This window comes from Marmota flaviventris, chromosome 8 (assembly GCF_047511675.1).
Source record: "Marmota flaviventris isolate mMarFla1 chromosome 8, mMarFla1.hap1, whole genome shotgun sequence".
NCBI lineage: Eukaryota > Metazoa > Chordata > Mammalia > Rodentia > Sciuridae > Marmota > Marmota flaviventris.
Window position 1 is genome coordinate 54,607,105 of NC_092505.1, and position 26,899 is coordinate 54,634,003.

Consider the following 26,899-nt stretch of genomic DNA (forward strand, 5'->3'; position numbering starts at 1 on the left):
TAAAAAAAAAAGAATGAAATGCTGGCCTTCAGCGAAACTGGGGGTGCCTGCTATGGTCTGTTTCATCTTTGTCTCCACACACCACACTACAAAAATACCTTTATTTACTCCAGCAATGGACACCACCTTGCTAGTCTGGGAGGTGAGGGTGGGCTCAAATAAAGATCCAAGCTTCTCATGCTGGGCAGTTAGGACACTTTTCTACGTGTCTCTCCAGCTAGTTCCAGCTGTTTCCTGACCTTCAAAGGTGAGACCCCCTTGCTCTTTACTCCTTACTGCTTCTGCTTTTAGTCTAGCCATTCAGAACTTTTGGACAAGGAATTCCAGCTGTCACGTCCTCAGGGAAGTTTGCCCCTCTGTGCCTGTTTCTTTATCTGGGTAATATCAGGGGTGTAGTGGGGGATTTAACGAGTTAATACAGTATAGCATTTATCACAGTGCCTGGTTAGCAGTGTCCGTGCTAGGTGTCTTATTATTACTTCCTTCTATATAAATACACTTCTTCTCTTGATATAAACAATTCCAGTCTCGACCTATTCGTCATGATCCTGATAAATCCATTGGATCCTTTGCATGAGCTTCCTGAGAAGTCCCCCACGGCGCACCTTATTGGCAATTTCTGATCCGGTGCAGATGTAAATGATAAGGCATCCCTTTTGAGTTTATCAGTTTGGTCACTGAAACCGCCAGTGACCAAACTGATAAACTCGAAAGTAACGAAAACTGATTAGCGGCATATTGGCTAGTCTCAAATCCTTGAAAGGGGATTTAAAGTGTAAATAACTGAATGGAGTCCTTCATCTGTGCCTCCATGCCCCACGTGTTCCCCTTCCCCCCCATCTAGAGCTTAACTTTGCTGCTGCAGGCACGGCACCTGGGGCGAGGCCGGGGTTGGAGGTGCAGCTTTGGGAGGACGAGAAGGATAAGGCAGGTTCGCGCCATACCTGCTCTCCTTCTTTAAGTCTAAAGCCGCCTTTGGCCCAAGTAATCGCCGCTCGCCTAATGGAATGTGCATACCCACCCCGCTTCCCTGGCTAAAGCGCCGGAGCTAGCCCCTCTACTCAGTAGCCCCGAACCCCGACTCTTCAAGTGCGCCGGAAGGGATTTCCACCTGGGCGCCCGAGGGCCTTTGCGTCCTGGGTCGGTCCCCGAGCTGGGCGGAGCTGGTCCAGCCCGGAGCTCGCCCCGCCTCGCCCCGCCTGGCCGTAAGCTGACCGTGTGGCTGTCGGGCGGGGGCCTGGCAGGGAGAGAAGGGGAGGAGAAAGGAGGGGAGGAAAGTGGAGCCTGGCGGGGAGGAAGGGAAGGGGCGGAGGCGAAGTGCAGAGTGTGCCGGCGCGCGGGGGAGCCTCAGCGCGGGGCGCGTCCGGGAGCCCAAGTCGCGGACGCCGCGCGGAGCCAGTCCCTCCCCTGCCCAGAGCAGCCCGCACGGGCTGTCCCGAGCCGCAACACCCGGGCGTCCCGGCCTGCCATCTAGGACAGCGGCGACCGGGAGACTCGGTTGCGAGCGCTGCGGGAGGGATGGTGGCGACCGGGCGCGGGCCAGCGCAGCCGCCCCTTCCTCCCGCTCGGCTGCGGGCGACTTGAGTCCGAACTGCGAGCGGGGCATGAGGCTGCGGCCCCTGGCCTTAGGCCTCCGCGCCCCGGCCCCCGCCACGCGACCCTGCGGAGTTTGTCGCCCGCGCCGCCGCTGAGGCCGGGCGCCCCACCATGCCGCGGGCCCCGGCGCCCCTGTACGCCTGCCTCCTCGGGCTTTGCGCGCTGGTGCCGCCGCTCCCAGGTAAGCCGCGCCTCCAGCTGAGTGGAAAGAAACTTTGTGGCGCTCACAGAGCCTGCCGGCGTTTCCGAGGGGCCGCTGCGGGGGCGTTGCCCCAGTGGAGGGTGCCCTCGGGGCACTCTCAGGTGGGCCAGCCGCCGCGGGACAGTCCCGCGGGCGCTTCTGAAATGCGTGCGTCATCCGGTGCCTGCAGCCCTGCCGGGCCGTCTCGATCTCCTGTCCCTTCCCTGGCCGAGGAGGAGCCTTCCCTTCCTGTGTAAACAGCCTGGCCGGTCTGCTGATCGAGCGAGCCCGCGAGCGCCCGCGCCCAGGGCGCGGGAGGGCCGCCGCCAGCTCTGCTTTGGGACCAGGGCGCTCTACTCGTGGGCACAAAGCGGCCCTTGTGGCCGATCGGGGGCGGGCGGGGAGGCGCAGAGCAATGCAGCCGGTGCCCTGGTCCCGGGGAGGTGAAGGGCAGCGGGAGGCGCGAGTCGTAGGGTCTTCCCTAGAGCCAAAGCGTGGCGCCCTGCTGACTTTGGAGGACTGGTCTCCTGGAACAGCGGGTGCACAGAACCCGATAGCGAATCCCAAAGTTTCACTGCGCCTAGGCCAACTGCCTTCCTATAAAGATGTAATGCCCCTGAGCTCCCTAAGTCACTGCAAACCCGAGGGGAGACTGGCATCCCGAGCCACTGCCCCACCGGAACTTCCCGATCTGATTCCTTCTGCTTGATTTTATCCCGCAACTCACAAACACTTCGAGGCTCACACGGCCCTAACTATGGAGGATTCTGGATCAGGGGCTGTTGAAGTAGCCTTTTCCGGACATTGCCCTGGGCTGGCTGGAGGCTGTGTGACGACTCTTAAGCTACTTTTAAGTTTTCGGAGTTGGGAGTGGCATTTAGAAGGCTCCTAGTGGAAGGATGCTCTGTTTGGCGCTGTGGGCTGCCAGACAGATGAGCTAGCCTATCTCCTCCTCCTCCTACTCCAAATCAACAAACAAACCCAGAGCAGGCTGCACATTTTCTCCCTTCTCGTAGCACGTAATTGCATGTGGGTGTGCTCCATTCACTTTCAAGCCCCAGAAACTTGGTCTGCTCGTGTGAGCCAAGTGGTTGCCTGGCTGCCCGAGGTTAGGACTGTTTTCCCCTATGGTGTCTCATTTACATGAAGGCAGTGGAGGTTTCAGTGTGAGAGTGGAGGAGGGGTCTGAACAAACAAAAACTTTGTCCAGTCCCTAATTCATACTTCATACTGTAGCAAGGTTTCTTTTGTGGGAAAATACTCAATCCATAGCTTGGAGTAGATCACTGGAGTACAAACACCCATCTGACAACCAGGACCTATCCCTGGTGTTTTCATGGGACCCTAGAGAAATGCAGAGAGGAGGAAGATGTGGCACACACGAGCTTCTCTTTGTCAACTATCCCTTGCTTCATGATGACTTTTCTTTAATTTGAAATTGTGACCCCCTTTAAAAAAAATTTTTTTTTGTAGTTGTAAGTGGACACAATGCCTTTATTTTTATTTATTGATTTTTATGAGGTGCTGAGGATCGAACCCAGTGCCTCACCCATGCTAGGGGAGCGTTCTACCACTGAGCCACAACCCCAGCCCCAAATTGTGCCCCTTTATCTATTGGTAGAAATTTTTCTTTAATACATTTTAGTGATGGTAGTTTTTAATTTTTTGGCAAACAAAATATCCAGCAACCCTTATTAATTTCCTCCTTTTCTGCTTCTTTTTTTTTTTTTTCTTTTGTTTTTCAGTCTTGGTGTTCTGTAAAATTAAAAAGTTCAGAAACTGCTAAAGGAGATACAAGTTCCGGTCCAGTTTGACATTCTGTGATTCTTATAAAACTCAAATATTTCCAGTTGCAAATAATTTTTTAAAAGCATTATTTTCCACTTGCATTGTGATTCCCCATTTTCAAAGTTCATGTGCATCCTCACAAGGATCTTCATTTTGCAGAGGGTCCCAAGAGGCAAAGCCACTGGCTACTTTGCACCTGCCTTAGTTTGAGAGCAGTGGACCAGGGACCATGGCTTTTGGTCTAGTGCCCTTTATCCTACATGACCTCAACATAAGGAAAAAGCATCGAGCTTGGTGGTTTATTTCCAATGCCTTCAGGGTTCCTTTTTTTCCATTGCCCATCTCTGTAACCACAGGCTTGTCTTCTGCCATTTCCTGTTAGAGATGTCAGCTCCCAGGGATCAGCAGAACAGCAGCAGAGCAAGCAGAACACTGGCCACCTCTCTCTTAGTGCCCTGGGACCCCAAAAGATTAGATGGACTGGTTCACCCATGTGATTTCTCCATTTCCCAATGTTACCGAGCCAACTTCAAGCTTTCTATTTTGGTCTTCCTTCTTTTTTTCTTTTCTTTTAAGCACTGCAGGTACTTTCTCCTCTGTCTTGCTACCAGGAGTATGATTTGAACAAAAAAGTCACCCAGAGAAAGAAAGAGGTGACCTGCAGGGCCCTGCCTGCCTGGGTGTTCCTAGACCAGTGGACAAATCCAGCAGGAAACTGACCTTAGGCTCATTTTTTTGTTAGTTTGTTTGTGGAACTGGGGACTGAACACAGGGGTGCTCTACCACTGGTTTCCATTCCAGCCCTTTTTATTTTATTTTTTAAAAAATTTTTGAGACAGGTCCTTACTAAATTGCCAAAGCTGGCCTTGAACTTGTATCCTTCTGCCTTAGCCTGGGGAATAGCTGGGATTATAGGTCCATGTCACTGAGCAGAGTTAAAGGGCTCATTTTAAACAAGTTCCTGTCAGGCTGATAACAATGGCCCCCTCCCCACCAGGGGTATCTTTGCTGTTCTTATTATCCATGGCCACAAGAGTCTCCAGATGGAACCCTAAGAAGTGGTCCTCCCACAAAACCAGGGAAAGGTCTCATTGGCTTTTCCATGCCACCCTTGCTCTCTAAGAGGAAGGACTGTGCTCTTGGTCCTGCTATATGACTGCAGTCACGTTTGCTATCATAGTTTATATTTTTAAGCCATCAAATGTTTCTTTTACTGAATGCCCTGAAAATTAAAATGCTCTAAATACTAAGAGAGCCCCTCATTTTATTTAGCAGACTCACACGGCAGTGCCCTTCCCTTCTGCCCTCACCCATCCCAGGTGTAGTGCTGGTCTGTGATGGGCTGTTGGAATTTGGCTGGATTTGCTGCTCTCTTCAGGTAACCAGGCCCAGGCTTGGCAATGGCAGGACAGTCAATGAAATATGCAAACAGTGGGCTTGGTTTGTAGACTGCTGTTTACCCTATGGGTTTGCATTTTAACTTCGTCATCCTTGAGTCATGGGGGGTGCTTTTTATAAAGGGGATTGAGGCAGAAGAGGGCAGGGCCTAATTAGCTCTAATTAGTATTCCTCTCTTGCTTGTTCTCCATGCTTATTTAGCTACTGAGGCAACAGAGAATTAAAATATCTAAGTAGTTTGGCAAAAGGCCCTTTGTACCCGCCTGCCCTGCTAACAACTTTTTCTTCTTCAGCCTGATTATGGAAATATTCGGAGAAGTTTTAAGCTATCAGTAATGTGGGACAATTTCACTGTGCTTAAATAATAGGATCCCTTTCACAGGGCGTGTGGAGCTGGGTTTCTGGGATGGGGCCTTTCCACAGGTATTTTCAGTTGGCCAGGCTGGGGGCTTTGGAAAGCCGATGGCCATGCTTTGTGTTCCTTCCTTCCAGTTGGAATGGGATTAGTGGGCTTTCTAAACAGACCCCTTTATTTATAAGCATCCATTTGTTGGTGACGCTTCTTGCTTGCAGGGCCATGGGGTGAAGAGTCCGTGCCAGGACAGGTTGACTTATCCCCTGTAGCTGGTGCTTTGGGGGTGCCTAGATGTGCTGCCCTCTCCTTGCAGGATCCCCTCCCGACCTCAGCTGAATTGTTCAGAGGTGGTCTCTTGTAGAGTTGGGATGGACTCGTGCACTTGACCCTTCTAGGTACTCTCAGCTCTCAGAATGATCCTGTTGAAACTTTAGCCAGATCGTGTTTTAAGTCAGATCGTGTTGCTGTGCTTAAAACTTTCTGGTGGCTTTGGGAAGTCCTCACATGGGAATGCTTACCCTTCTGCCCTGACCTGTCACTACTCTCCCCTCAGGCACTTCACTCCAGCAGCCTGTGCCGCCTCTGATCTTCTAGCAGCCAGCCAGGCCCCCAGGGCAGGCCCTTCCACTTCCCCCAATCCCCAAAACCTCTTCTCAAGTGTTTCCTGCTCAATCACTTGGTATCCCCAGCCATTACCAACCAAAGCTGCCACTTCCCGCATCAGCCTCGTGCTTCCTATCTCCTTTCCTTCCTCTGTCTTCCTCCTTAGCACTTCTGCTGTCTAATGTGCCTGTTTATCTGCCTGCCTATGAGGAAGCTGAGGGAGGGCTACGTGACTTGCCCAAGGTCATCAGTGCTGAGCTCTCTCTCAATTCCCCACACATTCCACATCCTGTGGTTTCAATGGCTTTTTTTAAAAAAAAAAAAAAAGTCCTAAAACTTTAGAATGGTTTCAGATTTATAGGAAAGCTGAGAATATCAAAGAGTTGCCATCCGTCCTACACCCCACTCCCACTGCCGTTAGCACCCTCCATCAGCATGATGTATTTGTTGCAGTTATGAACTACATTGATAATACTCTCTTAACCTAAGTCCACATTTTATTCATATTTCCTTAGTTTTTACTTTTTTTTTTATTTTTTTTCTGTTGTAGGATCCTATCTAGTATACCATGTGGGGCTGTCATGTCTCCTTGGGTTTCTCCTGACAATGACAGTTTCTCAGTCTTTCCTTGTTTTCAATGGCCTTGACAGGTTTTTATTTTATGCTCTTTCTTTTCCTTCTTTTTTCTATCTATTTTTTGGTGCTGGGGATTGAAGCCAGGGCCTCATGCATGCTAGGCAAGTCCTCTACCACTAAGCTACATCCCCAGCTAACCTTGACAGTTTTGACAAGTATTGGTCAGTTATTTTGAGGACTGTGTCCTATTAGGGTTCAGCTGATGTGTTTTTTTTTTTCTCATGATTAGATGGAGTTATTGGTTTCTAGAGGAAGACCATAGAGGTAATCGATGGCCTCTTTTTCAATTAATTTTTGAATACGTAACATACATACTTCTTAAAAGTATAATAACTAGGATACAGTGAGAAGCCTCTCTTCCTTCTTGTTGTCCAGTAGCTCAGGATAGTCCCCTGATGATTGCGTTCCCTGCACAGACGTTCTCTATTAGGTTCCTTATGTATAAGTATTTCTATGCACATGTTACAAATATCTCTTATCTGTTTTTATTCAAAAGTAACAGTAAACATACTGTTCTACATCTTGCTTTTTATTTTTAATTTGGCAATATATTGGAGTAAGCTTTGTCTTAATATTCAGAGAACAGGCCCATTCTCATTTATATATAGAATCCATACAATGGAATACTTACTATACAGTATTGAATACCATACAGTACATGAATTGCTGTTTTAAAGACAGAAATCATATTTGTAAAGCCAATGTTTCTGGTTGGCTGGCAGGAGTCTGATATTCAGAAAGGCAGTCTCAGATGGGAACTGATTGAGGTGGAAACTTCCTAGGGCATACTTGTAGCATGCTAATATCTTTGGACATTGGTTATTTAGTTGTTAGATTCTACACTGGAAATCTTTTGTCTATTGTGCGACAGACGTATGTGGCGTAGTTCAGGCATGGGGACAAGCACTTCAGTGGTTTGCCACCTTCAAGGCAAAGGGTCATTCCAGGTTGACATCCACTTCAGTACTCACTTTTTATCCCATTGAGTGTTTTGGATCAGGCAAATCCGATTTATGCTTGAGTGTTGTTTTCTGACCTTGGACATGTGGGGTGGGACAGAAGTGGGAGAGGCTGAGTGGAGGGAGGCCAGACGGGAGGCTACTGCAGGAAATTAGACCAGAGGGCTGGCTTGAGCTGTTGGCACTGGAGGGGGCAGGCAGGAAGGGTTGGATTAGGAGAAACATTCCGTACATCTTGAAGGAATGATCAGCCGGACATGGTGGCTGCCTGGATATGATTGATGAAAGAAAGGGGCAAGTCAATGAGTTTCGGAAGTAGAGCATATTTTTAGATGATAGTTTACAGTAAACCCCAGACTTCAGATCCTCAAAGCCAGAGGGCCACAGGGAATTGAAGCCGAACTGGGAATAGCCACGGTGCAAAACAGCAACCAAGGAAAGATGTGGCTGCCATCTGGGCCACTAGCGCCTATCTCCATGACCTAGACACAACACTCTGACATTTGTGAACTCCAGCTGCTCAGCTTTTTATTCATTGCTTCCTTTTCAAACCGCTTATTGGCGCCGAGTGACTCATCTAGCCAAATCCAAAGTCTCTGAAATATTAATAGGTGGAGAGAGGAGAGATGCCAAAGGGAGTAACTTTGGCCCTAGGACCCACATCCGCACAGCCTGTGGTCCTGGAGCTCCTGTCTGGTACCTGGTAACTGGCACAGGGTGAGCTCTGGGAAGCAGGGCCTGGGGCTGTGTATTTGTGAATCTCCAGCCTCCTCCAGTCCAGTGCTCAGCATTTAGGATGTACTTGGTGCGGTGTCTTGAATTTGAATCTGTCCCAATAGCAACCTAATTTTAGGGCGATTGTTTTGAGGGCTGTAAAACTTCTTTATTATTGCATGTGAATATAGAGTAATAATATAAATAATTAATAATGCACTATCACTTAAGTTTTTTAGTTTTTCAATATGTTTCATACCAGTGTCTGTCACATCCATTGAGCCCTTTCCGTATGTGTCCAAGGTCTTTGAGGCTGGTAGACCAGAAGACTAGAGACCTGTCTGGTCTGGATAGATTAGACCTGAGGAGCTCTTACCACTCTAAGCCCTGGATCCCCAGCCCAAGTTCCCAGAGGAGGCTCTGGTAGTTAGGGAGGATTGTTTGTGAATTTATGTGGCTTTAAGCAGAGTCCTAAACTAGGCCTCTGCCCTCATATTCCTTTCTGACCAAAGGGCTATTAGAGATCTCCTCCAGAAGCCCTGGAACTCAGTGGCCCAGGCAGCCCTGGGTGGAGGATGGTGTAGGGATTACCTGGCAGTCATCCCATTTGGGCACTTTCCATTTGTGACCTTTTCAGACCCAGGGCGCCTTGTTTCAAGGCATTACTCAGCTTTTTTCATGTTTTCATCTGTAAAATGAGGCCACTTAACTAGCTCATCTAAAACTGTTCTAGCTTCAAGGTTCTGCAGTCCATTATTGATTCATTTATTTATTTTGGTACTGGGGATTGAATCCAGGGGCACTTTACCACTGAGCTACATCCCCAGTCCTTTTAATTTTTGAGACAGGGCTTCACTAAGTTGCTGAGGCTGACCTTGAACGTGCCATCCTCCCGCCTCAGCCTCCCTAGTCATTGGGATTACAGGTGTGTACCACTGAGCTCAGCTGCAATTCTATTATTTTATTGCAGTGATTTCATAGTTAAAATATGTCACAAGGGCCTGAGTTTGTATCTGATGAGGTTGAAGAAAGGAGATGGAAAGTAACATTTTTCTAGATGTGAGTTTTTCTTCCCTCTGACAGGAAAGGGGATTTGACCCCAAAATGGAACCAGCATTTTGAAACTCTTTTCCAGCTCAGGCTCTAGTTTTTTGTTTTTTTGGTTTTTTTAAACATTTTTTTTAATATTCTTTAAGTAGTGGACGGACATAATACGTTTATTTTATTTAGTTTTATGTGGTGCCAGGGATCGAACCCAGTGCCTCACACATGCTAGGCAAGTGCTCTACCACTGAGCCACAACCCCGGCCCTCAGGCTCTCATTTTTGAAGGCTTATGTGCCTGTTTGGAAATCACTGAGTGGTTTCATTTAAAAACAAGAAAGGAGGAGTGGGTGAGGGCAGGCAGCAGGCCCAGCTTCCTAGTGGACTGTGCTCTGAGACCTTCTTGACCTGTCTGGACTTGGGAGGACTCTTCCTGCTAAAGAAGGTCATGTGGGGCCATAGGTTCCAGTGGCACCCAGGAACTCTGGCTGCAGGCCTGGTAGTGAGAAGGTGTCTGAGGGATGACTGCCCTGGAGCCCCTGGTTCACTGGGTGTGAGGCAGACCAGGGGCCCCGGGTTTAGGGTCAGGTCCCTGGCTGGTGGAAACCGCTGTTCACACCCTCTTTGGCTCACAAATCCTCCCTCTTTCCTTTCCAGCATCTCAGGCTCTGTCTATTCCTCCTCCTGTCTCAGCTGCTGTTCTTCTGCCAACTAGTGTTCCTTCGAATGCCCCTCAGGATGACACCAGTGCAGTTTCCCAGCGCATCTCACCCGACCCTATCCTGCCCAGCGGGTTCCTTTGCCATTTATGATTCCTTTGGGTCTTACTTCTGGTGACAAAGGAGAAGCAGGAAGTTGAAATTAGCAAACTGGGGAAAGGTTAGAGTTTCCAGAGGCCTTTTCTGCCCCTCTGTTTTGATGCTTCTTCTCTTTTACTGTTTAACATTTTGTTTTAAAATTATATATTCTTAATTTTTTTCTCATTTTATATTTTTCATATAAATTTTTATTTTTCTCATTTTATGGAGGTATACTTGACAAATATATAGTAATAGATAATATATATTTACAATATGTAGTGTGTTTTATTAATTGTTTGTTATACTTATTGTTTCAGTCAGGGATTGAACCAAAGGGTGCTTAACCACTGAGCTGCATCCTCAGCCCTTTTTATTTTTTGTTTTGAGACAGGGTCTCGCTAAGTTGCTGAGGGTCTCACTAAGTTGCTGAGGCTGACCTCAAACTGACCATCCTCCTGCCTCAGCCTCCTGAGTCATTGGGATTACAATGTGATATTTTGATATAGGTACACCTTATAAAGTTATTGCCACAATTAAGCTAATGAAAATGTTTATCACCATTTAAGATTTTGTACCTTTTGACCAACATATCCCCATTCCCCACCCCCACTACTCCCTGGTAACTAAAAACTGCCTTTCTACTCTACTCTCTGCTTCTATGATTTCCACGGTTCTAGATATCACTGTTTTAGGTATCAGTGAGGTCACACAGTGTTTATCGTTCCGTGACTGACTTATTTCACTTAGTATAATGTCCTCCAGATTCATCCATTTAAGGATTTCCTTCATTTTAAAAAGCTTAATAACATTCTATTATATGTATAGACCACATTTTCTTTATCCATTCATTCACCTATGGACACTTAGGTTGATTCTGTATCTTGGCTGTAGTGACTAGTGCTATGGTGAACATGGAGTATGGGTATCTTTTTGAAATATTGATTTCATTTCCTTTGGATGTATACTTGGAAGCAGGATTGTTGGATCATATGGTAGTTCTAGTTTTAATTTTTTTTTTTTCCTGGTACTGGGAGTTGGTTCCAGCAACTCAGACATGCTAAGCAAGCACGGTTACCACTGAGCTACATCCCCAGTCCCTATTTTTAGGTTTTTTTTTTTTGAGGAACTTCCACAGTGGAACTTAGATGGGGTCTCACTAAGTTGTTTAGGGCCTTGCTAAGTTACTAAAGCTCTCTTTGAACTCTTGCTTTCTGCTTTCTCATTAACAATGTACAAGGACAGCCTTTTCTCTGGATCCTCTATGATGCTTTTTATCTTTTGTTTTTGATAATAGTCATTCTAACAGGTATGAAGTGATAGCTCATTATGGTTTTAATTTGCATTTCCCTGATGATTAGTAATGTGGAACATTTCATGCACCTTTTGGCCATTTGTTTGCTTTTTGAGAAATATCTGTTGAGATCCTTTGCCCATTTTTTAATTAGGTTATTTGTTTTCTTACCATTGACTTTGGAGTTCCCTGCGTATTTGGGATATTAATTCATTCTCAGATTTATGGTTTGCAAATATTCTCCCCCATACTGTTTGTTGTCTCTTCATTCAGTTGAGCGTTTCCTTCACTGTGCACGAGCTTTTCAGATTGATATAATCTCACCCTCACAGTTGAGCCTGGCTCTGGAGACCCCTTCCCAGTTAGAGAGGTGGAAGGAAGAAGCCCTGCCTAGGTTTGAATTAAGTAACCTTTACCAGTGATAAAACAGTTCCTCTACAATCTTATTTTCTGTCAATTTGTCAATTTTTGGTCTTGTGGTCTGTTTTGAAATAGCATCCAAAAAAAAATCACTGCTGAAACCAATGTTGTGAAACTCTCCTCCTGTGTTTTCTTCTGGCAGCTTTATAGTTTTAGCTCTTTTATCCATCTCAAGTTGATTTTTGCACATGGGGTGAGGCAAGGTCTAATTTCATTTTTATACATGTGACTATCCAGTTGTTCCAACACCATTTATTGAGGATACCAGCCTTTCTTCTCTGTGTTTTCTTGGCACTGTTATTGAAGATCAACTTGCCATAAGTGCATGGATTTTTTTCTGGGCTCTCTATTCTATTCCATTGGTCTATGTCTATTTTATGCCAGTACCGTGATGCTTTGATTACTACAGTTTTGTAGGTTGCTTGGGGATTGAGCCAGGTATGTGTAACCACTGAGCCACATCCCCAGCCCTTTTTATTCTTATTTTTTAAAATTTTAAGACCGGGTCTCACTAAGTTGCTTAGGGCCTTGCTAAGTTACTAAAGCTCTCTTTGAACTCTCGATCCTCCTGCCTCAGCTTCCAAGTTGTTGGGATTACAGGCGTGTGCCATTGTTCCTGGCAGCTTTTTATTATTATTATCATTAATTTTTTCTTGTTTGAGATGGAGTCTCATCCTGTTTCAGACTGGCCCTGAGTTCATGATCCTCCTGCCTCAGCTTCCCAAGTAGCTGATAATGGCTTTATAGTAAGTGTATTTTGAAATCAAATAATGTGATTCATCCAGCTTTATTCTTTTTGTTTGATTGCTTTGCTTTGGCTATTTGAGGTCTTTTGTGGTTCAATGTGAATTTTAGATTTTTTTTTACTATTTGTGTGAAAAATACCATTGGAATTTTGGTAGGGATTGCATTGAATTGCTCGTTGATTGTTCAATTGCATTGAATAATTGGTAGATGGTTTTTGGTGGCATGGACATTTTAACAATATTATTTTTTCTAAACTGTGAGAACAGGATATCTTTCTATTTCAGAGGGTCTTCTTCAATTTCTTTTATCAGTTATTGTATTTTCAGTGTATAGATCTTTCACCTCTATACTTAAATTTATTTCTAAGTATTGTTTGTTGTGGTTTTGATGCTATCATAAATGAAATTGCTTTCTTGATTTCTTTTCCAGGTCATTGTTAGTGTTTAGAAATGATACTGATTATCTTACAAAACATTTTCATGGTATCTAGTGGAACTAGGTAACCATCTTCTACCTTCCTATATTTTCTTCTCTACTTTCCCTAATTTTTAACTTTACCCCCCTTACCATCTGAACCCTCTTCCTAGGGTGGTGGCCCTGGGTTTCTTTCCTTTCCATCCATCCAGTGTGCTTCTCTCCTTTTCTTTTTACAAAAGCAATGACCAAGAGAGACCAAATAGTGCCAAGAAGACCAAATAGAATTAATCTCATTCAGAGATTATGAATGAATGACCAGCAAGCTTTGCTCTTGGTCAAAAGTAATGTGCAGAAATAATGGTTCAGAAAGGAAGGAAAAGACCAAGATGGTGAATCTCACCCAGGAGAGTTGTGTTGCTGGTGGTGGGTGAGTAGGAGGGGGGGTCAGCAGGAAAAAGGGCCGTGGACTTACTCTTGTCCTCATAGTTGAGCCTGGTTCTGGAGACCCCTTCCCAGTTAGTGGGGTGGGATGAAGAAGACCTGCCTAGGTTTGAATTAAGTAACCTTTACCAGTGATAAAAAGTTTCCTTATAATCTTATTTTCTGATTTTTTTATCAAAAGCTTTTTCATTACCTACCAGGCAATTGTATGATTTTTCCTCTTTGACCTGTTAATAGATACTTTGAGTCAACGAATTTCCTTTATCTTAACTTGCTTTTCATTTTAAGAGGCTTGCCAGCTTCTTTTAGTGTACCATAGGTTTTGTTTTTGTTTTTGTTTTCGTTTGTTTGTTTTTTGCTTTTTGATCAGTTATTGTAGTTTTCAGTGTATAGATCTTTCACCTCTATACTTAAATTAGGGATTGGAACCCGGGGGCACTTAACCACTGAGCCACATCCCCGACCATGTTTCTATTTTGAGACAGGGTCTTGCTAAATTGCTTAGGACTTCACTAAATTGCTGAGAATGGTTTTAAACTCCTAATCCTCCTGATTGGTTTTAAACTCCCAATCCTCCTGCCTCAGCCTCCAGAACAGCTGGGATTACAGGCATGCACCCCTGTGCCCTGAAAATATACTGTAAATTTTGACTAGATAGTATGTAATTTAGGATTTTCTTTTTTATGTCTGAATAAAGCAAATCCAGTCTTTTTTCTTGCTTGTACTATTTTGCCTTTATTGGACAGACTAAGTGTAAAGGGGTCCTCTTCTCCCTCAGTGAGGGAGGGTTTGCTGAGTGATGGAGAAAAGAGATGGGATCCAAGGGGGCCCAGCAGAAGAGAAGGGGGTTGCTAACACAAATGTGCATGCTGGGTAGATGCTTCAAAAACTCCATGTTTGGCCTCAGTAAATAAGCCTTAACTTGCAATCTGCATTGGAGCACCCTTCAGCCTCAGACTTGCTGTTAAAGAAGGAAGCAACCCTCCCCCCTGCCCACACACACCCCAAGCCATTCAAAGGTCTCATCACTCAGATTCAAAGTCAGAACTAATTGGTGCATCTTTATCTTGCTTTGAAGGGCTCAACATTTGCACCAGTGGAAGTGCCACCTCGTGTGAAGAATGTCTGCTAATCCACCCAAAATGTGCCTGGTGCTCCAAAGAGGTATGTGGGGGGCTGGTGGGGGACAGGGGAGAGGGGGGAAGGAGTGTTATGGGGGAGGGGACAGGAAGGGGACAACACTACAGCACAGCACACAGATCCAGTGTTCATAAAAAGCTCGTAAAGGGCTGGGGATGTAGCTCAGTTGGTAGGGTGCTTGCCTCGCTTGCATAGGCCCTGGGTTCCATCCCCAGCACCACACACACACACACACACTCACTCACGAGCATGTGCAGATCCTACAAGCTGCCTCTTCTGCTTCCATCCAGAATGACGACAAATCTGAGTTCACGAAATGATAAGTTTTAAATTGGGCCTCTTGATGGTGTTGAATGTTAATCTTATTTTGGGGAAACAAGGCTTTTCTTCCCTTTTGCGTGGGAAGCAAATGGGACTTCCTTACAGCTTTCTGACCTTTGACTAAGAACTGCCAAACCTGTCATGTGTGGACCCCTGCTAGATGCCACTTATCATATCTATAGTGTCTCTAACCCCCACAATAGCTCTGTCATGTGGATGCAAACACACCCATTTTATTGAAAGTCTGAGTAAATTGATTTGTTGAAGGCCACACAGGTATATCAAAGCTGGGGTTTGAATTTTCCTACTTGTACTTCTGGGCCCAGGCCCTTTCCTCTAGAAGGTTCTGCCTCTTACCCTCTGGACTCTCTACAACCTTTTCTACTGGGGAGCAAGAATACTAAACAAGTTACTTTGAGAGAGGAATCTCCTCCATGTATAAACCCTGGGTCATATTTGCACTTACAGTGTCTTTGTAACAAACTTTCTTTAAACCCTTTTTGGTTCCCTCTGACCTACAGGACGGATCCAAGTCCCAAGGCCTCTGCCTTTCTGCCTGCTGTCATCCCTTGCCCAACCTCACTCCTGCCTTTCACCAGAGGGAGCTACTTGAAGACCCTCAGAGCCCTGCTGATGAACCCCTTATGACTCTCATCTGCTCCTTCTCCCTTCACAGCCTACCAGCTTTCCACCTTCTCTTCACCAACTCTTTCCAGTTCAAACCCATCTACTCGGAAAACTCTCATGATTTCCCTTCATACACACCTGTCCATCTGTCTATTACATCCATCCATCCATTCCTTTTACATGAGAATGAAACCCCCCAGCTTTACTGGAACGTTACGGCAAGAGTTTTATCTCAAAAGAGAAGAAGCAAAATCATTGCTTTATCTTCAGCACTCAGCATAGTGCCCAGCACGCAGAAGTTGCTCAATAAATATTAGTTGAAGGATTTCACTGGATGGCTGTTTATTTCTTACAGGCTGTGACACTCTGTCTCCCCATATTCTGTATTCCTTATATAGCACTTATAATTTCTTACTGGGTTAATTTGTTTTTATACGTGTTCCCAACTAAATCATCATCTTTTTGCAAAATTAGATGGTTTTATTCACCCCGACATACCCAGTATTCAGCCAAGAATCTGGAAGAAATTCATATTTGATTTAAAAAAAAACAACTGTTAAACAAACATGGAGTTAGAAAGCAAAGTTTAAATCTCAGCTTTGCCATGATTTTTCTCTCCTTTTAATTTTTTTTTAAAATTGTAGATGAACACACAATATCTTTATCAATTTATTTTTTATATGGTCCTGAGGCTCAAACCCAATGTCTCACACGTGAAGGCAAGCACTCTATCATTGAGCTACTGCCCAGCTCCTGATTTCCTCTTAATACTTTGATGTATAAAATGAAGATGATGTTTCCTAGCCTCCAGCATTACACGGAGTATGTGGTGAGGTCAGTGCATGGGAGGGCTTTTGGGTGGGACTGCTCAGTTCCCTGCATCTCCTGAATAAGTTATCCAGCAAATTGCTGCTGTCACCCGTGCTTATTTCCCGGTGAGATGTGAGCACCCAGAGTCCATTGTTTACTTAAGTTTCTTCCTTTCTTGTGCTAGTACTTCCACAAGTCTGACCTCCTGATGTTGACAGTGAATGAGGTTCTCCTGAGGAGCACACTGTTGGCCCAGCCCACACAGGGGTTCCCTATCTAGCCCACCAGCTCCTCCTCTGCTTATGAGGGGCCTCATTCTTGGCTGAAGAACTTCCTGTGACCTGCCCTGGAATGCGGCTTCCCATCTTCACTGGGGTGAACTTTCACCAGGGCATGAGTGTGTTTCAGGGAGCTGGATCTATTCAGAGCGTTTGGGATGGTTTCTATCATCCTGTTCCTTAGCGAGAAGGAATAAGTACAGCCAGTGCCTTCTTAACCACATCCTGGGACATTGTCTGAGGAATAAGGTCTCTGCCAAGCGCACAGGATGCGAGAGGACATTGAGGGCTGGTACCTAGTGGACAGCCAGGGAGGGCCAGGTCTCCTGGCCAGTGCATTCTTATGATGCCACCTCCCTCCTCTCTTCATGAATCCATAGCACATTCCCTGTGGGTTTCTGCCCGCTGCAGATCCCATAATGGCCTCCTCATTTTTACTTGAGATTCGCCCAGGGGACTCCTTGCCTCTGCACTTCACACCCATCGTACCCTAATTCCACCTCCTCTGAACCGTACTCTCCCACAGGTGCTGTATTGGAGTCAGCCTGTGTCCTTCCTTTCCGTCCCCTACACAGCACTTCCTGCTGGTTCTCTCTGCTGCATTCCCCTGCGTGGTCCTGCTCACCCTGGCCCTCTTGCCTTTGTTTCCTAACTGTGGTTTGCTGGGGCTTCACACTTACCTTCTGCCTTCATGACTGGGGTCTCTAGGCCCTGAGACCAGGTGGACTGCTGCCTGTCTTCACCTGTCCACACTGCCCCTGCCCCTCATCCTCCCCTAGCCTTATTCTAGCCCATCTTGGCCCTACATTTTTTTGGCCAGCTTTAACACTTAACGCTGCTGTTTGTCCTGCTCAGCATAGAACACACGACAAACTCCAGCAATTTATTGCCTACTTGATCCACTGCTTTTTTTTTTTAGATAAACTTGTATTTTATTTAATTATTTTTTTTTTTTACTTGTCAATGGACCTTTACTTATTTATATATGGTGCTGAGACTCGAACCCAGTGTCTCACACATGCTAGGCAAGTGCTCTACCACTGAGCCCCAGCCTCAGCCTGATCTGTTGCTTTTTTTAGTGAAAAATTTGCTTCTCCCCCCAGATGGCAGGTTCCACAACCCAGCCACTATGCCAAGGAGCATGCATGGAGGAGAGCGTGTGGGTGCTTCCTGGCGAGGCCCAGGACAGCCCACCTTCTTCCCACTCACCTTTTCATCACGACTCAGCCCCCTCACTACACCTCATCACAGTGCCCGCAGGAGACCTGCAGGAGAACGAGTTCAGGGGACGAGCAGCCTGGGCCACAGGTGGCAGGCCAGGGTAGCCCTCCCAAGGTCAGGCTGAGGGGTGAGTGTTCCCAGGGAGGACCAGAGGCAGGGGGCAAAGGCAGGAAAGCTCACACTCAGGGCTGGGTATGTGCAGAGGTTGTGAGGGTGAAAATGAGACTCTGAACTGACTTGACCCTGGATGGCACCAGGCTGCCGTAAAATCCAGAAGGTATGGCCACCACCTGTGGGAAAAGCGGTGAGGTCAGGGGTGTTTGGGTGGGTGGAAGCAGGTCAGGTATGGAGGAGACTGGTGAGGCCTGGGCTGGGCAGGGGTCCTTGCCCTTGAAGGCAGAGATGGAGAAGAAAGAATGAAGGGCTCCATGGAATTGGAGGCGCAAGTGAGGAGGGAGAGAGATCAGAGGCGAGTCAGCAAGCTGGGTCTTCTGGGGCAGTGATGTTGGCAGGAAATGGACAAGAGACACTTTGAGTGGATTTACGTTTGAGCTAAGGAAGAAATGGAGTCAGCGTTCGTTCCAGCTCACAATAAAATATAGATTCTTTAGAGAACATCTTTTTGTGCTCAGACCAAATGAATGGATAATCTTGGCCCATTATAGGTGTCTTATAAGTATTTGTTCAGTGAATTCAATGAGCCGATTGAAAGCTGGCAAAGGGATCTCTGTCCCCCAGGCAGGCAGCATGCATAGCAGTGTGTTGCTGGCACACAACACAAATTTCGGTTTGTCATCAGTTACTCTTCCCTCAAATCCACGAGGGCTCTGCCAAGCAGGGCTGCAGCCTTGGCTGGTCAGATGGCCCATCCAGGGAGGAAGGCCACTGCAGCGGGTTCCATGCCTGTGCCCGCTTCTCCACCTAGGCCCTCTGCCTGTCTGTCGGTTTGTTTCTTCCCTCCTCATCCCAAGGATTGGGCCCAGCATTCTCCCTTTCCTGCCTAGGTTTGTTTTCTTCCACGGCCTGCAGTTTCTCATCTCTTCACTTGTTTCAGGATCACATGGAAATTTGTTCTCTCCCAAAGACCCACATCTTGCTAGAGTTTTTTAGCTTTGGCAGCAGTGGGCAGGGTGGTATTCAAATAGCACAGTCACTGGCCTGGCACAGATAGGAGAACTTGAATTTACTGGCCTTGGTGCCGGATGCCTTAATGCTCCTGAGCTCTGGCCTTGACTGCAGGGAAAGAGATTTCCATGAGCAGAATGTCCAGGGAGTCAGGAGTTACCATGTTACAACAAATAGGGATGGCATTATGTTCTCCACATTCCAGGCCATGGAGGAGTAGAGCCCGGAATGGCGACTTACGGCAAGTTCAAACACCAGTGTTGGTGACCGGTTAGAAGCCCAGCATGAGACTAGGTTTGTTTTCTTCCAGGGCCTGCAGTTTCTCATCTCTTCACTTGTCTCCTTTTCCATGTTGAGAGAAGTTCCCCTTCCCCTTTCCTAGGAGTATCTGTTTCTGTATCTGCCCCTCTGTATCTGTTTCTCTGTATCAAGGGGATGTTTATTCTTCCAGTGTGATAGGTGGCAGGAAGATCTCTGCAGTTGGGGCAGCAAATAAATATTAAATTTAGAGGCAGGAATCCGAGGACCTGGTCAGTTTCCTGCTGCAGAATTTCACGTGGCCTTGGCTGAGTTGGAAGCAGATGCTGCAAAGCACCAAACTCGGGCCCAGGAAGCCAGGGCCACATGAACCCAAACTTATCTGGTGAATCTAGGCATGTGAACCTCTGGTTCCTCACAAGTAGAAGTGGTACCAGGTGATGCATTTAAGAGCCCCTCCCCTTGGAATGTGCTGTGTCCAATTCCCTGCAGAGGTCTGGGTGTCGGGTCTCTGGGATCAGAAGTGCTTAGGACATTAAACATTTGGGTGTCATGTGAGGAGGATTATTCTTAATCATGACTTTTTCTTTTCCCCAGAGGTTTATAATTTGAGGCAGCTGCATTCACTGAGCTTAGCACTCACAATTAGGGGCCCTGAGATATTTTCTTGATTCATATTGTTTGTGCACCTAAAAGGTCACACCCCGTCAGAAAGATCTTCCCTTGGTCTCTGTGGTTTTGGTTTCCTCTCTTTAAATATTCATCTGTCTGGAATTAAAATATCTAGAAAGGACATCCGGGAGAAAGGAGAAGTTCTTTGTTATGGGGTTAACACTCCTTGCTGGGATCTGCGGCACTCTGTCCCTTTCTTGGGCAACAAGAACCTATGGCTAGAAATTAGTCATGGCTATTTTCAGACCAAGCCAGAAAGATGTCACACTCTTTGGAATCCTACTCTTCAGGTGACTGCCTTTGTCTCCACATTTCTTCAGACTTACTATGTCCAGTACTTCCTCAGTTGATGGCTTTGAGACCCTAGAGCTCGGGAAAGATGACAAGAGCTGGTATATAGGTAAAGATGTCTCAGAGACGGTTAAGCACATCAATAAAACCCCTGGGCCTGCCCCAAGCAGCAAGCCACTGACATTGTGAAAGGGGAGGAGGTTGACACATTGATGATGGAGATGCATGATACTCCCTTGTACTGTCACATTGCTGACTTGATTGGCACTCCCAAAGTCACCCTGCAAGTTGCAGCTTTTAATGTAATCAGCGATGGCTCTTACAATGGCAATGCAGGTGACAGCACAGGAGTTCATGATGGTTGCTGTTTGTGCAGGGAACAGGGAATCCAGGGGTGCTGGAACTGAAGAGGGCTTTGTTGCTAACAACCTAGAGAATAAAGAAGCCCTACTAAGGTTGCAATTGGCACAATCTGGGTGCCTCAGAGTTGTTCAGTCTGACAGGTGCCATCTAGACTTTAGTTTCTTAATGATCCGGGCAAGTACATTTTCCCTGGCCGGAAGATAGCCCTGTTCAACTCCTTTGTCATGGACTGGCAGTGTCTATCCACAATCTGATTGGGCAGGATGTCTGGGAAGCTCAGATGAGGTTTGTCACTGGTTCAAGTACCCAGGCAGTCAGGGATGGTCAGGATGACCAACCCAAGTGAATGGCTGAGGCTGTTGGTGAAGCAGGTTGGCTCTGTGACCTATCTGGCTCAAGACCAATAGACTAAGTCTATTCCAGAGTGTAAGCTGGTCCAGATCAACAGGAGGTGTTGGGTTCCCATCATTTGGGGGGAGACAAAGTTGCTTTCATGGCTGAGCTGGTGGTAGGGTCCAAGACTGATCAACACAGGTGCACCTTGGTAATCAGAATGGGGCCAAGCACTGCAGCTTTTTAGAGCTGGAGGAGCCAGCAGGGAGTTCAGAAATTCTCTGAGTAAGCTCTGGGTAGGTGAGCCCTGAGCCCTTCAAACTCTGGGCACCTAATTAGATCTCTGCTTCAGACAGCTCAGAACAGCAGACCAATCCTTGTGGGTCTTTAAAAAGTTCACTCTCTTCCCCCTATCCCTGTGTTTTCCTCATTGCTTCATTAGAACTGCTGCTTTAGAGCCAAGCTTGACTACCTGGAACCCCCAGTTTGGAAACCCTAGGTTTGAAATACAGGCCCAGAATAATAATTCCACACCCCCACCTTTGTTCCATAAAATGTGGAGCCACATTGTATGAGTATATTCCCTGAGGTTGTTGACAGGCCAGATCCCCAGGGGATCAATACCCATATGAAAAAATCATTCAATTATTTTAAGAATCCAGAAAACAAAGAAACAAAAGCCACCATGCAGGTCCAGGACAATACATCTGGTTCTACTTATTTAAAATACTGCACAATCTTATTGACTTTTTGTTCTTGAATTTTGCAAATGAGGGCATTGATTAGTCCTGGGGAGCCAGATCTTGGTGAAGGGTGTGACCCTCTGATTTCTGTGCTTCTGCCAGCAGTCTGGCTTCTCACACAGCCATCTAGGGACACTGACTCATCTGAGGCTTTGTGACAAAGTGTTACAGAGGGAGGGAAAGGGATCAGTGTCCTAGGTCCTCCAGCCGATCCCAGGTTGTGGGACATAGAGCTGGCCTCCCGCCAGCTGGAGGAGCAGATGTAGTTTTTACATCCATCAGTGACAGGCCTTGTTCGGAGAGGAACCTAGGCTTGCTTTGTCATTAAAAAACCCTTTCCCTGAAAATGATCCACACTTACAGGTGCCAGATTTTATAACAAAGTGTATTATTTCATTTTAAAATTAATGCCTCAGACTTCTGTTGCCCCAATTCATTCCGAGGTACCGCTTTCTCCCAAATCTAACTTAAGGACATAAAAGATCTTTGTTATACCAACAATGATAAAGATAAAAACAAAAATATGTTGGTCCCTCTGCAGTAACATCTCATTTAACATTTTTCTTTCAAATTCTACTGCAGATTCAATTCTGTTTTCTGTTTCCCCCCCCTTATTGTCAACATTTTGAAATTTCAGCTGGATCTTCACAATTATTGTCATGACTATTGAAGGGCCATATTTTTCTTAGGTTTAGGCAATTTAAGTTTCCAAGTTTATAAGTTCATGGTATTATAAATGATACTGCAATATACGTCTTCTTATAGACCTTCCCCCTTATTCCCATTATTTTCTTATGATAAACTTCTAGGATTAGACTGCTGGGTCTTCATTCCCCACATGCTGCCCTGTTGTTCTGGAGAATGGCTGTGTAATATCCAGTGCCCACAAAGTTGAGGTGTGAGAAGCTCAAATATTCACTTTTCTTTTTCTATTGAGACCTTGGGGGTTGAAACCAGGGCCTCCTGCACGCTAAACAAGTGCCCTACCACTTAGCTACAGCCTTAGCCCTTTTTTATTTTTTATTTTGAGACAAAGTCTTGCTAATTTGGCCAGGCTGGCCTTGAATTTGGCATCCTCCTGTCTCAGCATCCTGGGTAACTAGGATTACAGGTGTGGGCCCAGCAAAAGTTCACTTGTGAATACCTGAGCAAGGACTTCTCCATCATCTGTGTATCTTTTTTTTTTGTAAGTGGAAAATGCTATTTTTTTTAAAGGTTGCATCTGTACTAAACACATCCGGAATTATCTTCTTGTCACTATCCCTTAAACAGTACAGTATTACAGTATAACAACTATTTATGTAGCATTTACATTATATTAGGTGTCATAAATCATCTAGGGGTGACTTTAGAAAGTAATGGTAGAACATACATAGATTATATGCAAACACTACGCCATTTTACATAAGGAACTTGAGCATCCATAGATTTTGGTATCTGTGAATGGGTCCTGGAATCAATCCCTCACTCTGTGTATCTTTTAAAAAGAATTTTATCTATATACCCTGTGACCGGTTCAGTTTCTTTTCCTTGCTAATCAGGTCGACAGGAACATTTTAATCATTAAAATAACAATGAAACCATTTTTATTATGCATTTGGAGTTGACAAAATGCTTTCATATCCAACACCTCAGTTGGAGTAAGGCCCTAAACAACTTGGCAAGACCCTGTCTCAAAATAAAAAATAAAAGGGGCTGGGATGTGGCTCAGTGGTTAAGTGCTCCTGGGTTCCATTCCTGGTGTACACACAGACACACACACACAGACATAGACACACACACACACACACACACACACACACAAGATTACTATTGTCTCCATTTTCAGACAATGAAAATGGAATGTAGAGAGCTGAAGGCCAGCAGGCCCAAGATGTTCTGGAGATTTGCCCTGACCGCCTCCTATATTTGCCTCTATTTCCCCACCTAGGACTTTGGCAGCCCAAGGTCAGTCACCTCCCGGTGTGACTTGAGGGCAAATCTCATCCGAAATGGCTGCGGAGGTGAGATCGAGAGCCCGGCCAGCAGCGCCCGTGTCCTGCGGAACCTGCCTCTCAGCAGCGAGGGCTCCAGTGCTGCGGGCTCTGATGTCATTCAGATGGCGCCCCAGGAGATTGCCGTGAGCCTCCGGCCTGGTGAGTTGCCCTCAGGATGGGCTGGATGCCAGGGCTGAGGAAAGCCCACAGGAGACGTGGGACATGTTGACGTGGGGAAATGAGGAAGAGGGAGGTGAGGCTCAGACCCCAGGAAGCAGAGAACAAGGCCCTTTTGGATGAATGGGATATCTTTCCTATTTAAAAAAAAATGTGGTAGAATATATAACATAAGATCTACCATCTTAACCATTTTTAAGTGTATAGTTCAGTTCACCATATGGGGACATCACCACTATTTATTTCCAGAACTTTTTCATCATCCCTAACAGAAATTCTGTACCCATCAGACAGTAGCTCCTCATTCCCGAGGGCTAACCTGTATCTCCTTTCTGTCTCTGTGGATTCGACTGTGTTAGGTCCCTCCTATAGGTGGAACCACGTGTTTGTCCTTTGCTGTTACCCAGTGTGTTTTCAGGGTTCATCCATGTCATGGCATGTGGCAGAATTTCCTTCCTCTTGAAGACTGAATGACTTTCCATTGTATGGGTAGTCCACATTTTGTTTATCTGCTCATCTGTGAATGGACATTGGGGCTGTTTCCACCTTCAGGCTCTTGTGAATAATGCTATTGTTTTTTCTGGGGCTGGTGGATTTACTCCCTAGTTCAGGCAGGTTGCTCAGGGAAAGTGCTACCTCTAGGAAAAAAAGTGCTACTTTCTCCTGTCAGCAAATTCCATTTGAGTCAGTGGCATTCTAAAAGGACAAATTTTTAGCGATATTTTGTTCTATGACCCCAGATCCCCTGCGAGCCCTACAGTCGATGGTCATAGAAGGAAACTAACAGTTTTTGCATAGCCACCGTGTGCTAAATACTTGACCCGCCATTGTACCCATGAGGAAATAAGCTGCTGAGGTCTCTCAGGAAATGGCCAATCTGATTCAGTGCCAGGCCTTTGTGACTACAAGCCCATGGTTGTTTCTACTTCACCTCTGCCCTCATCTCACGTTCTGCATTTTAGAACCCTTGTGGTGTGAAAGGATAAATGTTCACGTGGCTAAACTGGAAAGTGTCACGTTGTTGGACAGGGGCGGAATTTTTCCAAATTCCCTTGCTTTTGGACATTTTATCTATCCTGTGGTCTAGAAAACCACTGGCAATAACTATTTCCAGGTGAAGGTTTAGGCTTCAGGGCAACTTGGAACAGTGGGATGATTGTGGATCTGCTTGGCTGTTCTGGGCTCTAGCTCTGGCTCTATCCCTAGCTCACAGGCCCTGGGCAGGTGTTTTAGTCAGCTTTTTCACTGCTGTGACTGAAAGACAGTACACTTCACCATTGGTGACAGACTCACCTTTGGCTGAAGGCCTCTCCTGCTGGGACTTTGGTGAGCTAGAAGCTTGACACCCAAGCCAGGAGTATGAGCAGGAATGTCCATCCCTCCGAACATCTGTAGAGGAGGAAAGGTTTATATAAGGGCTTATGGTTTTAGAGGACTCAGTCCATAGACAGCTGGCTCCATTTTCTGGGGCTCCAGGTGAGGCTGAACAACATGGCAGAAGAGTGTGGCAGAGGGAAGTGGCTCACATGGTGATCAGAAAGCAGAGAGGTCTCCACTCGCCACATGCAAATATACACCCCAAAGTCATGCTCCCATTCACACTTCATACAGGCCATACTCCACACCTTCAGTTACCACTCAGTCCCTATCAGGGGATTAATTCACTGATTGGGTTAACTCTCACAACCTAATCGTTTCTCCTCTGAACCTTCTTGCATTGTCTCACACGTGAGCTTTTGGGGGACACCTCACATCCAAACCATAACAGCAGGTTATTCCTCCCCTCAGCATTTCAGGGTCTTTGTCTAGACCCCGACTGGCATGTTCAGAGGCTTACATGAGACTTTTTTGTCTTAAAGGACCTTAAAAAGTTAAAATATTATTTTCAAAGGATAATGACCAAAGGTTCTAGATGTAGATTTGAACGGAGATGCCCAAACTCCTGGATTGCCTGCCCAGAGATCAGGGGTAGGATTAACTGAAGTTGGGAGTTTTGAAAATCTTCTCGCTGTAAGTTGCACTCAGCTGTTTGTGTGGTGGGATACTAGGATGAAAGAGCAGAGGAAGGAGTCCTCCCAGCACTGAGTGGGTGAGAGCAGAGTCAGCTGAGCCCCAATGTGGAGTGCTGTACCCTGCGGAAAAGAACTCACATGCACACAGACTCAGGGTGGAGGGTTCTAACTGAGCAGGGGCTGTAGGGCTTGCTGTGGACTATTGGGATATTAGAACATGGTGTAGTATAGGAATGGATATCCACGAATGTGAATGCTGTATCTTTCTTTTCATCAGAATAATGGTGTAACAGTAATTTAAAAGAAATTCTAGAAAAATCATCCATTTTAACACATTATTATTTTGTACTTTTCCTATACCTTCTGTCTTCATTTACATGTGTTCATATTTCTGCATACCTATAGTCAGAATGTATTTGTAATCTTGTGCTATTTTCATTCAATAATCTTTGAAGATAAGGAGCAAAAGTCATATTTCCTAAAGGATTTGTAGTTTCAGCATCCACATCCTGGGAGGCTTCTAATTGTGCTTTTGAAACTTGGCATTTAGAATAGCTCTCAGAACCTGTGGGGTTCTCTCCAAGAAATACCCTCGGTGGCAGCAAATCCTTATTTCTTAGGGTAGATTTAGTTAAGGAAAGAGTTGGATGTCTCACAAAGCCAAAGATGCTACAGTTTTAATGATTCCCATTTTAAAAATTAAAATTAAAGTGCAACTGAAAGTAGAGAGACTGGCTCAACTGACCAGCTGTTTTGAAAACAGCCCCATGGAGGAGTCAGAGAAGCTATTTGAGCCATGACAGGTTTATGCCATTTGCTAATGTATGCTCAACTAAAGAAAAAAGAAATCAGTCTTACTGGGTATAGTCACTTCTCTTGCTAAGCATTCTGGTATTGTTTCCAGTGTTGGAAATGAAAAGGAAAACATGATCCTGTGTTTATACAAAATGCAGGTGCTATGTGAAGGTCAGTCTTGTGGAAGGTTATCCCTGGAGGGCCCAGGGCTGAGGGTTTGAGGTGTCAGAGGGGCTGGCTGCCCCAGGAAGACACACCAAACCAAGAGGATGTTTCAGTCTGTACAGATGAAGACCAAGGAGAGATCCGACAAAAAGATGAATCCCTAAAATTCGAGAACCATTGTGAATGTGTTTCTAAATATAGAA

General features: G+C 45.8%; 1 protein-coding gene across 1 annotated transcript in view; it reads left to right on the forward strand.

The window, feature by feature from the left end:
* Positions 1–1,311: 1,311 nt before the first annotated feature.
* Positions 1,312–26,899, forward strand: part of Itgb5 (integrin subunit beta 5) — a 113,965-nt gene continuing 88,377 nt past the window's right edge. The window contains exons 1-3 of the mRNA XM_027936003.2: positions 1,312–1,777; positions 14,468–14,553; positions 23,502–23,706. Coding sequence (XP_027791804.2) covers positions 1,708–1,777; positions 14,468–14,553; positions 23,502–23,706 — 361 coding nt within the window. The 5' untranslated portion in view covers positions 1,312–1,707. The remainder of the gene's footprint in view (positions 1,778–14,467; positions 14,554–23,501; positions 23,707–26,899) is intronic.